Source organism: Heterodontus francisci, chromosome 13, assembly GCF_036365525.1.
Source record: "Heterodontus francisci isolate sHetFra1 chromosome 13, sHetFra1.hap1, whole genome shotgun sequence".
In the NCBI taxonomy this organism is placed as follows: domain Eukaryota; kingdom Metazoa; phylum Chordata; class Chondrichthyes; order Heterodontiformes; family Heterodontidae; genus Heterodontus; species Heterodontus francisci.
Genome location: NC_090383.1, coordinates 71234263 through 71246644, shown reverse-complemented (window position 1 = coordinate 71246644; position 12382 = coordinate 71234263). Strand labels below are relative to the sequence as shown.

At 37.2% G+C, this 12382-nt stretch overlaps 1 protein-coding gene across 13 annotated transcripts in view; it reads right to left on the bottom strand.

Annotated features, from left to right (window-relative positions):
* The window catches only part of nrxn1a (neurexin 1a), a 2153831-nt gene that overhangs the window by 198500 nt on the left and 1942949 nt on the right, over window positions 1-12382 (bottom strand). For 10 of the 13 annotated variants that reach the window (XM_068044956.1, XM_068044955.1, XM_068044958.1 and 7 more), the window contains 2 exons: window positions 4899-4988; window positions 3448-3767 (listed from right to left, as the gene is read on the bottom strand). In XM_068044956.1, coding sequence (XP_067901057.1) covers window positions 3448-3767; window positions 4899-4988 — 410 coding nt within the window. The remainder of the gene's footprint in view (window positions 1-3447; window positions 3768-4898; window positions 4989-12382) is intronic. The other 3 variants (XM_068044965.1, XM_068044966.1, XM_068044967.1) reach the window with 1 other exon arrangement.

Sequence of the window (12382 nt, the reverse complement as noted above, 5' to 3'; positions counted from 1 at the left end):
AATTCCTTACAATTATCTGTGTTAAACTGCATTTGGCACAGTACCAGCTATTTAAAGATCTTATCTAGTTCCTCATTAGAGTTGACTGCACCCCCCACCCTCACTATCAGCTAGCATCATCTGCGAATTTAATCAATTTGTCTAAAGTTTTTGAATCTGTCATTAATGTAAATTAGAAACAGTAGGGAGTTCGCCATCAATCCCTAGTGCATTTCATGAAAAACTGTCCTTTCCCTGAGTCCTCAACATCACTCTCCTAAGAAAGTATTTGCTGTTTCCTTTCCTTCAACCAATCTATTATCCATTTTCAGGTTTTGCCTTGAATTCTCATTACAGAGGAACATCGGAACAGAGTAGACTATTCAGCCCCTCAAGCCTTTAAACCTGAATGAAGGAGGGGAAGATCTTTTGAAGTGAAGTTTCTTTAAATACATTCAATAATCCCTAACTGATTCAATGTTCAAGTATGGATATGCAGAAACTTTGATATGAACGGTGAAAGTTCATAAACTCTGTAGCTTGAAGGCTTTATACTTTACAGTTAAATATTTGGATCAATTTTTAAAAACATTTAATTTCAAAATATTCCTTTGATAGCTAATTTTGGTTAAATTAGGCAAGAACTGAAGGACAAATATCAGAAACAGCATGATGATATATATTATTCACACCAGTAATATCATACATAATATTTTCAAAAACCCAGAAGTAGTCTTGTATTTATTCTTTTTACCCTGACTTCAATACCACAAAAGCAGACCCTGAAGTTAAATATTCAGTGGCCTGGACTTGTCTTACATTACAATCATAGTAATAATAGCTTAGTGCTCTTTTTAATTTATAATTTTTATAGAGTTACTGCAACCATTAAAAAAAGATTTAGCTTCAACAGCCACTAAACCTGACTAATTCCCACCATTAGGGTAGTTTGGAACGTACCTACTTTGAGCTGAAAATGGCATTAATTTGGACCGATTTGGAAAATTAGAAATTTGGCCCAGTTTGTATAATTTGAACTGAGATACTTGGTATAAAACTGATGCAGAAGTGTTAAAGAGCTTTTTTTTTCTCCATTTCCATGAGATATCTGTCATTCAGCTGAATTGCATCTATGAATAATTAATGATGCATATAAACAAACATCCAATTAAGTTCTGTGCAAGTTTAGATATTTCAAAAGAAATGCTTGTGAAATAAAAGTGTTGTGAGACATGACATGCATTGAATTGGCAAGAGGACCAGATACATCTAATTTTTCTTGCTTTCATTAGTGAACTGCACCAAATCCAAATTTTAATTGACTCTGGCTCATTCATTCTTCACCTCCCCTCCCCTCCCCTCCACCCCACCATCAAAAACACATCAACTACAAGTATGTGAAAATTCACAATTGTGCAGCAATTCATCTACATTTAGAAAATATTGGCCCAGAAATTGCTGGAAAAACTATGGCGAGTTCTCAGCACCCACCATTATTAGTGCATTAAAAACCTAGCAACCTGTGGTGAAAAAGAGGTTCTTCTTAAAATGGTGGATGATTATCCTAGGTTAGCCTCACAAAAAACAAAAAAATGACCCTCTCATTGTGAGCTTCCCCTTTGTGTGTCATGAAATTGTTAGATTTGCATCGTTAATATAAATTAATCTTCCCGCAGCCATTTAGGGCTGGTAATTCATGCCGTAAGGACACTGTTAATGAGGTGATTTATTGTTCTGACATCCCAATCAAATTCAAAGAAACAATATAACTCTGGATCATATGTCTCACATGGAGTAAATATTTCTTGTAGTTTTTTTATTTTAATTTTTTCTCTGATTTTTCCTTTCTATCTCTCCCTTCTAATTCACTCTCTCTCTCTGTTGCTTTATGCTGAATGTTATCTGAAAAAAAGAGGTTGGTTTGGGTCAGATCTAAACCCACCTCCAACCACCTATTCTGGTTGTAACTGAAGCCAGAAGGTGGGAGCATGATTCAAGGAGGTGAGTTGCAGTTTTAAATATGATAATAAGGCTGTGAGCCTCAATTCCATTCTGCTTTTGAAATTTAACTGCTGTCAGACTGGTTTCCCAAACATCAGATAAACTAGCAACTTGCTAAAGGTGAGGACTCAAGTGGATTCAGGAGGTGAGAACCATCACACCTATATTCAGGATCCCCATGCCAGCCTGAGGAGTCTCTGTGATCAGGTACCACCCGCCCCCCCCCCCCCACCCCACCCCACAACGGCCTTTCCCCAAGGACTTTGCCCTCCCACCAACCACCAGACCCTGATCCCCCCACCAACACCAAGCACCACCCCCGCCACTGATCGACAACCCCCTCCAATCGAACCCATTACCCCCCCCCCAACCCCCTAATCACCGCTTCCCCCTACTCTGGTCAACCCCCTTCCTGATTGATCGTCCCCCACCCACTCCAGTTGATCCCCCTCCCTGATCACCTTCACTGCCCACCTGTTCCTGTCACAGACTTATCTGTCACTATGACCATCAGTGACCAGCTCTCCACCTGACTGGAGGCTCAGCTGTCAATCAAGCTGGGCCACTGGACAGGGAACCGATCACTGATGTCACTAACATGATATGGAGTTAAAACTCCACAGCGTTGGGGGGAATCTCAAATGGTGGGTTTTCCTTGACATCTGACCGATCTTCACGTCAGGTCAGTGAAAATTCCGCTCTGTATTTCTGTGTCTGCATCTAATTTTTCACCCTATTTCTTTCCCATTATTCCCTGTTTCTTTATCTATCTTTGAAGTTCAGTGGTTAAGGAGATAGACCATTGGTTTCGATGGACATGAGATGCCAGATGCCCTCTTAACCTTGCACCAATGCGCATTTCCAGCAATTTGATCTGAAGGGGAAGGTCAAAAGTACAATTCATGGCATTCCTGTGAGTTGCACCATTCCAGCAACTTCTTTGTACTTTGGCATGAGCACAAGTGTGGTTTTATGTGCATTGACTTTTTATTTGTTTACAACCTGTTGTTCTTCTGTTCAATAAAATCTTTTCCTATTTTGAAACTCAAATTGAGTAACCAACCTAATTCCCTTGTCTTGCTCACCAATGCCTTCCAAATGTCCCTAAAAGTTGATTTTCAATATTTATATGGCATATTTCTCAACATGATATGAGACTCAGAAGTTCAAAAAGTATTATTTACTTCACATTAGCATTGACAGAGGAGGCTGAACTAATCACTTTACACAGTCACCTTACCAGGGACCTCACATCACAAAATGATGAAGAAAGAGAGAACTATCTGTCATAGAAAGCAACTGGAAAAAACACACTGATTCTTGGTTATGGCTTTTACAGAAACTTCACATTACATCTTTCCTTGGTCTTCAGAATGAGGCATATGGTTAAAAACACCATTTTAACACAACATTTCATGAATTCAAAAAAACACTTTGATAAGAAATCGAAAACCCAGGGTTACTTACCTGAGTCATAACATCTCTTGTGGTTGTAGATCTCCCTTTTCTGGTGGTGGTAGTGGCCATGGTGGTTGTAGTTTCCATAATGGTGGTTGATATTTCTGCTGGCTTTGATGTGGTCGTGGTTTCTGTCGTCATTGAGGACACTTCCCCTACTAATCTCACATTTCCTTCTATTCTGATGTTTGGATCACTTTCAGCTGCCATGTTGAGTACTTTCAAGCCATTGTAGTACAGACCAGTTAGCTGTCCCTGGAATGGACGAGCTTTGTCCTTGCCACCAATTTTTATAGTTGCTTGGCTATTGAAGATTGTAAGCTGCCGTCCTGTGAAAACATCGTTACATATATAGGAAAAATGTTGAATGTGGACTTAATTAAATTAGGAACTTTATTTTACATTTATGTAAAGTAACAAATAATTTATGAGGTGGTTAATGACAGCAATAAATTACTGAAGAATACAATGAATAGTAATTTATTGCTCTTGGATGGAATGTGCATATTTTCAATAAATACTTTCTTGGAGTAATTTCATTTTTTTGGTTGCTTAAAGGGCAATCAGATGTGTGTTTTCCTATTTTTCTTTGTAGAACATTCTTTCAAAAGCAATTTTTACTGAATTTAGAGTACAAACATCTAACAATACTAGAAAATGTTACTTCACAAAAATAATAGAACGTATTGTAAGATCATGTGATGATTTTTGATTGCCTTCCAGCAAGCCTGCCTTTTGGGTTAAAATGAAAAGCAAAACTGTCAATGCAGATGTGAACTAACAAGTGACACATAAAATGAGAAAATTATGTAGAACATTTCACTCCGACAGAACAAACCTTTGCAACAGTACCACTTCTTGATCTTTTTTGATAAAAATCATTTATTATACTTCTAAAGGGTTCAGTTTTTGCACAGCAAAAAGCATGCAGCAAATGTCATTTTTTATTGTTAACTTCTTTTCAAACTACAATTCCTTCAAATGTTTGAAGTAAACGTTAAAGGGACTTCAGATCTTCTTTCCAATCCACATGAAACACTATTTAAGTTATCTATTGTTTAAAAGGACGTTGTTGCAGAAATGAAAATAAATGGATCACAGCTAATTGTACATCCTTTAATGACTAAATTTAGACATAGTAAACATATTCTGTACAGGATTTATCACTGTTTGTTAAATGTCTAGGATTAATGTTGTACATTGATCACAATTAGAAGACTATTTTTAACAGTCCCTTTAACCTTAAGTTAATGGGGTATGCTTATTAAACTGTTGATATTTCATAATGGGAAAAGAATTATTCAACACGCAATGCAAATACTTCTAGCTACTGTTTAAAACATTTTGTTTTATTTAATTTTACTGGCAATTTATATTTTAAGTTTATTAGTGTTACAATCCAACACTACTTGGTTATGTTCAAATTATTTTTTATTTGAAGTTTTAATCAATGTTTTTACCTTTGTCGAGTAGCCAATCATCAACTACTCGACCAAGTCGATATGGGATTCGCTGTCTAGCAATCGCCAGGCGTTCGTTATCATTGTTTCCTTTAAAGTTTAAAGAGACATTTCATTGGTTAAAATCTGTAAGGTCAAAGGTTAAAGGTTAATACTTAAAGCTTGAGCTATACAGTTGTCACATGAAGTTTTGAATTTGGAAGTTTAAGAAATGCTATCTACAACATTTCAAATTTCAAATTTGTCAGGCATTTAATTTTTTTTAGCAAACAAAATTATTATATTAATTAAGAATTAGAAAGCTGCATCGCCAACTAAGTTATTGAAGTTATATTATAGACAAAATCAAAACAACAAATTAAATCATATCATATAACAGCTTTACAAAAATATTCATCTGTCTGCTAGTTTGGAAGAGAGCCCATATTAACTAGTTAAACCTTGCTTCAGTTGTAGGATTTAATTGTGTTCACTGTAATTCTTCTCCATATTAGTCTCTTGAAAAAAAGACTATGAAAGATTAATGCCTGTGACATGCACTACTCCTTCCATGCCTTAAGACAGAGCTGATGTTAATTTGGTTTTTGTATTCCAAAATAAAAAATACACATTAAATCACTCAAATTAGGAAAGCAGAAAGTGATAAAATGAATGCTAATAGGTCTTAAAATCCATCAGGCTGATTATCAGCAGCAATACAAAATTATTGTGTATTAATAAATACTATCGAAAAGCATAAATGTAGGTAACAATGCTGATTTTAATATGAAGCAAATGAGGCTTTGACAAGAGCAACTGTAAATTTAACAGTCCATTTCTTTCTTGGTTGACACCAGGCCTTAAGCAACTGATTAATTAAAAACATACAGCAAAGTAATTTAAAATGTTTTTGTTTGTTTCTTATTGAATTAATTTCTACACTTCAAATCATTCTGATTAAAAAAATTCATTTAATGAATTTGGATTTATTCCATGAGCATTGCACAATGTATTATTTAGGCACACACACAAATAACCAGAAAGTCTGTAGAATGTCTGTTTGTCTGTGTCTTCCCAATTTTTCATTTGAAAATTTACATGCATTCACAGTTTTATGTGTTTACTGTTCCATTTAAATTGGTTTTATATGAAGTTTGCATAATTTACTTTCAAGCCAGTCAGGCCTATAGCTCTTCCCCAAACAGCTGATATATGGATTGACTCTCAACAAATTATTGTAACGAGTTAAATTATTCCCTCCAACCGGTCACACCTTGGTGAGATATCTACCTGTTGGCTACAATTCTTACATAATTCAATATGTCCTTTCAAATTTAGAATGATTATACAGAAATAACCATCTGCCACACAGCACTATAAATCCGTGTTATAAACAGACCAATAATTGTTAACATTCTCAAATAATTGAAAGCTCATTCTGTTGAACCAAATCAAACCTTCACAGAGCAACTAGGTATGGACATAAAATGTGGCCTCGCCAGAGTTGCCCACACTAAGAGAACAAAATAATAATAAAAAGATTAAGGCATTTATGATAATGTAGGTATCGGTACGAAAGAACACAATTAATGATTCTTTTGTATCAATGTTTCTTTGCTGTTTTCTTTTTCTAACTTATAATAGCTTGTACATTTCATTTCTTCTAAATATAAACTATTCCAATAGATGCCTGGGATAACTATATTTTCACCACACAGTTGTCAAAGTTTATACTGCTTTGTCTAGTGACACTCATCATCCGTTATTGTGCACAGATATTCAGATTTCTTGCCACTTCATTGGAAGTTGACTTGAAAAGGATTTGGTTTGGATAAAAGATGATCATCCATTGTGCTATGACATTGCCCTTGCTGATTGAATTCCACACAGCTCCATTCTTTCACTGAATGGACAATATTTTGTCACATTGTTGTGTATTAATTCTGTATGAGCAGATATACATCAAGGGGATAACAGTAATTTAACACAATCTGAGAAAGCAGTGAAGAAGTGAAGGAGGTCAATCCCTTGAATCAGAACTAAACTCTGCAGCAGAATTGAGAAAAAAGCAGCAGAAAAAAATCTTAATCATATCTTCATATCTGCAGGTCAGATGGGATCGACTAGCCATGTCAAGCCAACTGGCATGTGTTTTTTTTCTTTTCCAATGTATTATATTGTCACTGTTGAAGCCTTATTCTATTTTGCCCTTTCTCAAATAAAGGTGTCAGTCATTTGACATGAAACAGCAGCATCATCATTGAAAGCCAATGAAGGAGATGGATAAGAAGCTGGAGCTACAGAAAAACAATTCAAAGTCTAAAGTATATATTTCATCTTGACAAATGCCATTTTTTATTTTTATGCTTTGCTCACATTATTTAGCTACCAGGTCACACCTAACTAATACTAACCTTCACTGTCCTTCTCAGAAAATTTCCATCTTTATTACATATTTTGCATTGCATCATTAATCGTGCAATATTTGATTTATCAATGGGAAATAACGTTTACTGAGCTTTCTGGAAATGAGCATTTAGTAATAACTCACCACAATGGATCCATGCTTATATAGTGGAAATATAAATCCAAGTTAAACTACAGTGCAATAAATACAGACCAATGGATTACCTGGGCATGTCAGGATGCTGCACTGACCAAGAGGCACAGATAATATTAAAAACCACAACAGCAAACCTTGAGAGGTTTCTAACTGCTATTTGAAGTGAAAACTTTGAGCGTATTCTTGAAATCATGCCTTTTTATTCTTTATTATGTTACAATTTTTGTTTTCTGCAACTTTTTGCACTGAACACCAACTGCCACTGGATTCTGCTTGATATGCCATGCCATTCATACAGAAGAAAATACAATTGTGACATTGTTGGTAGAGAAATAATCCATTGTTGACCAACATGAACACATGTCCAGTCAACATCAGTACTCATTAGTAATTTTCTTATGTAAATACACTTTTTTTGAATATCACCATTAGCCAACAAAGAAGTACCCTAGCAGCTAGCTTCAGCACAAAATAACAAATAAAAATAGGATAGGTCCTAAATGTGTAAATTATTTTAAAAGCTGATATCAGGAAATGAAGTGAAGCAATATTGACCAGAAATGATGAGTTCAAGGCTGTCAACTCATTTGAGAGTTCACATAACGTTTATGAAGGGATCAAGTTTCATATGCGGTTTTTGGTATCATCTAAACCCCTCAATTACTTTTCAATTGTGTAGTTTAGTCCTAGGTATCTACAGATCTCTACTGATTTCCCTTCAGTGGACTGGTACATTGCTGTGTTGTAATAGTTATAAATTTGCAACCATGGAATACAAATGCAAGCGGAAGAAAAGCACAAGGAAGGGACTTGATATACCAAACAGTTGAGAAATTATTTATATTTAAAAGTAATGTGTTTTCCATATCATCCCGTAGTGTGGCAGACTGACATCTCGAGGGAGCACACTACAGAATTAATAGCAGCATGCAGATTTGCATCTATGGCTCTCCCAATTAAGTTTGCAGTCTTGGCCTATCCATCAGGAGAGATGTTGGGCAGAAATTGGAAGGGGAAAAATATCACAGCACAAGTTAATCCTGCCTAATTTTTTATGCAACGTGGAGGCCAGAGCGACGTACAGGGTAGGTGCACACAGTTGGGAAAGAGATGGAAGAAATAGGAAGGATTTATTAATGTAATTTCATTTAAATTTGAATAAAGTAGTATATTTTCATATTTGGAAAATAAAAATAAAGAGGGACGAAAGAAGCTGCACTCATATAGCACCCTTTATGTCATCAGGACATCCCAAAGTACTTCACATCCAATTAATTATTTTAGAATGTAATCGCTTTTAGTTTCAACGGAGATAAACATAGTCACCATGTTGCACACAGAAAGTACCACAAATAGCAATTACATAAATAGCTAGATAAGGAGTTTTGGTGGTGTTCGTTGAGGGATAAATGATACCCAGGACACCTCTATTCTTCTTCAACTAGTGCCAATGATCTTTTACATTCACCTCAGATTGCTGATGCATTTAATGTCTCATCCAAAAGACGCTCCTTATAGGCAGATGTGTTATCAGAAGATAGCTCATTGCATTGAGCAGAACAAAAGAATTTGCAAGCACAAAGAGGATTGTCAGTGTTGTTTAAAACATTTAGTGGCAATTCTTATAATCTGTTTTGGGATTTTCCTCTCTCCTCTTCCTTTCAAGCTTCTCCTCATGTCACCACCCTCTGAAAGGATGAGAGTGGAATCATATGATTCTTGGACATCTCCACAGCTGCTGCCACTAATGCTGTGCCTAACGAAACCTGCAGGAATGTATGCCTGTGAAGCATGGGATCCTCAGGTCATATTTTTCCCTTCTTCAACCCTACATGACTCAACCATTTCAAGAATGTATCATAGCCCACCCTCAGAGCATCCTCCTGCTGCTCTAGATTAAATACTCATAATTACTCTGGGAGATATTGGTGAATTTTTGCTGTGGATCCATTCCACTAGGAACAGAGTTAGGACTATCCAAAATAATTTCATAAATGTTGAGCAAAGAGAGGAGACTTTCATTCATCAGCCTGGGAGTAATGAAATCTATGCATGAAATGCATAGTCCCTTTACAGGAATGATACTGTATTTTTAAAATGTAATTTTACCACTATCATGCTGGTGATGTGAATGAACTGACCTACTACAGTTATTGGAAGGAGAGAGACCCCTGTCTGACCTACCTCAGTCCAGTATGGACTATACTGAGGTATAGTTTGTCAGAAGGTCTTTAATCCTATACTGGGGATAGCAGAGTTTTAAGGAAAGTTTTGATAACGTGTATTGTGGAATTCCTTTCCTGGAGCTTCCCCTTATACCAACTCAAAAACCTTAGCTTTATGATATTTTGTACACAAATAGTTATTCGATCACAACCTTTTACTTTCCATTTGTTTAAACTTGAGAACACATACTTTCTGCAGTTAAAGACCGAAAGGTTTTTACATTTTTAAAGATAATTTCAATTTTATAAACTCTGACAAATATAGAACAGTGTTAAAGTAATACAGTAATTAACAGAGAACGATTTACTGTGGTAGCTATAAAAGCACTCAATTGGTGGTCAAGGGATTTGCTGAAAGAAACCTCCTGTTAGTGTCTCAAAATGACATTTTGACAGCCTCTAAGGAGTTTGAATGAAAGTTTATGAGTACAGCATAATTAAGGCTGTAGGGTTGTCATACTAATTTATTGGGGGAAATAAATGGATGAATCAAGGTAAAAATGCCAAAAGTCAAAGAAATCACAGCCAGCACCACAAGCAGCAATGGAAATGTTTTGTCAGGTTGTGTCTACTGGTGCCATTTATTATGCTGGGGTGTTGAATCTGGATCCAACGTCTTTCTGCGGGTTATGTCAAGGATTGGCTGTTTTATCTGACCTTGGTGGATGGGGGCTTGAGATGTTGTGATATGTTGGAGGGAAGAAAGCAAATGTGTCCTCGTTAGTGAACGATGTGCAGCCAGATGGTGGTGAGGATGGTGGGCTGTGGGTTGACCACATTTTCCAACTGTAGATGCTTGCTTTGCTTCTGATGCACAAAAGGGATATACTAGCTCCAACACAGAAATACGTTTGAAGTGAATAGTTTGAATTGAATATATAATTTGGATCATCATCAGTTGGCCATCCATTAAACACCTCTCTCAATTTTTGTTTCCAAAATCTGCAAAGATGTTTTAGTTTAGTTTAGTTTAGAGATACAGCACTGAAACAGGCCCTTTGGCCCACCGAGTCTGTGCCGACCATTAACCACCCATTTATACTAATCCTACACTAATTCCATATTCCTACCACATCCCCACCTGTCCCTATATTTCCCTACCACCTACCTATACTAGGGGCAATTTATAATGGCCAATTAACCTATCAACCTGCAAGTCTTTGGCATGTGGGAGGAAACCGGAGCACCCGGAGAAAACCCACGCAGACACAGGGAGAACTTGCAAACTCCACACAGGCAGTACCCAGAATTGAACCCGGGTCGCTAGAGCTGTGAGGCTGCGGTGTTAACCACTGCGCCGCCCTGTATAATGGACAGCTGATTCGATATCTCCAGTTTTATACTATCAAAGTCAAAGTAGGTCTGTGTACCCCTTAATATGAATTACAAAACCTGAGTATTACAAATGGGGAGTGCTCAGCACACAAAATCCCAACAGGTAAATCAATTGTTTTCTCAAATGTTGAATCTGCAAATATGATTTTGAAGTTGAGAGGAAAATGAAAATACCAAGATCCAAGACTCCTGTGATGAAAGTTCAACCTTAAACATAATCGAGCATAATTTGCTGATTAGAATGAGTGACCTTAAATCATTTTTGTGCATTAGTTCCTATTTGCTGAGAGAAGCCTCCTTTTATTCCTTGTTAGTGACATTTTGTAGATCTCTCAGGAGTCTGAATTAAAGTGTACGGTTATAGATTATTCTAAAGTCATAATGTCATAACATTTAAAGCTTTCCTGTAGGAATCTAATCTGGAGTTGACAACACTATGCCAATTCTCTTCAACCCTGCCACTGTAAATTTAAAAATATATAACATTTTAGGATTTTAACTTTGAGCCTTATATTACATTGTTTCCAGAATTAGTGATGAGTAATCATTTCTATCTTGTTTATACACATTGGGCTAGCCAAAATACTGTTCAGGCAGAGGCCCGCCTAGTAGGCCAATGAAGGGAGGGCCTGATCCTCCCAGCGCCAGCGAGGCTCCATGGTGGCTCCCCCGCAGCTGGACGACGGGACCTCAATTTCCATATTTAAATTATTAAAACAAATTCATTTAAATATACTCACCGGCAATCTTCTGATGGGCGGTCGGCACTCCCACACCTTCAATTCCCCGTCTGGGGAAAGCAGGCATGACACTGGTGGGGAGGGGAGAAGTTAAGATTTTCAGTACAGGGGTGGGGGGAATGGGGTCAAATAAGCATCATCAGTGTAGGGGATGGAGGGCAGGGGTGAATTTTCAACTTTGTGCCGTCTGGGGTGGGGGGGACGAAGGTCAGTATGCAAAGGTAAGATTTTTGTGGGTGTGGGCAAATACTTACTGTAATTTTTATTGGGAGGTAGGTAAGGGGCGCTACAATTTTATTTTGTAAATTTTGTGGGGGGGGGTTCATTTAAAAAATTTAAATTTGCTGGCAGGGCTGGCTGTCTTTTAAAAAGGCACGTGATTGGGGAGAGAGGGGCGGCAAGTCGCCCCGGCTATTTAAATGAGCCGCCACACATGAGATTGCGGCAGCGTCTCGGTGTGTGGCCCACATGTGCGGGCCACCATTTTCTGTGCTCATTGCTGGGAGTGACGGCGGGCTCTTAACATCCAGCCCATAATTTTCTAAATCGCTACAAAAAACTACAAGAAGACCGAGCAACAAAAGCTAACTTTTTACAGAATACAGAGGGTGGCTATTGGGCAAGGCTATCTGCTGAAGACAT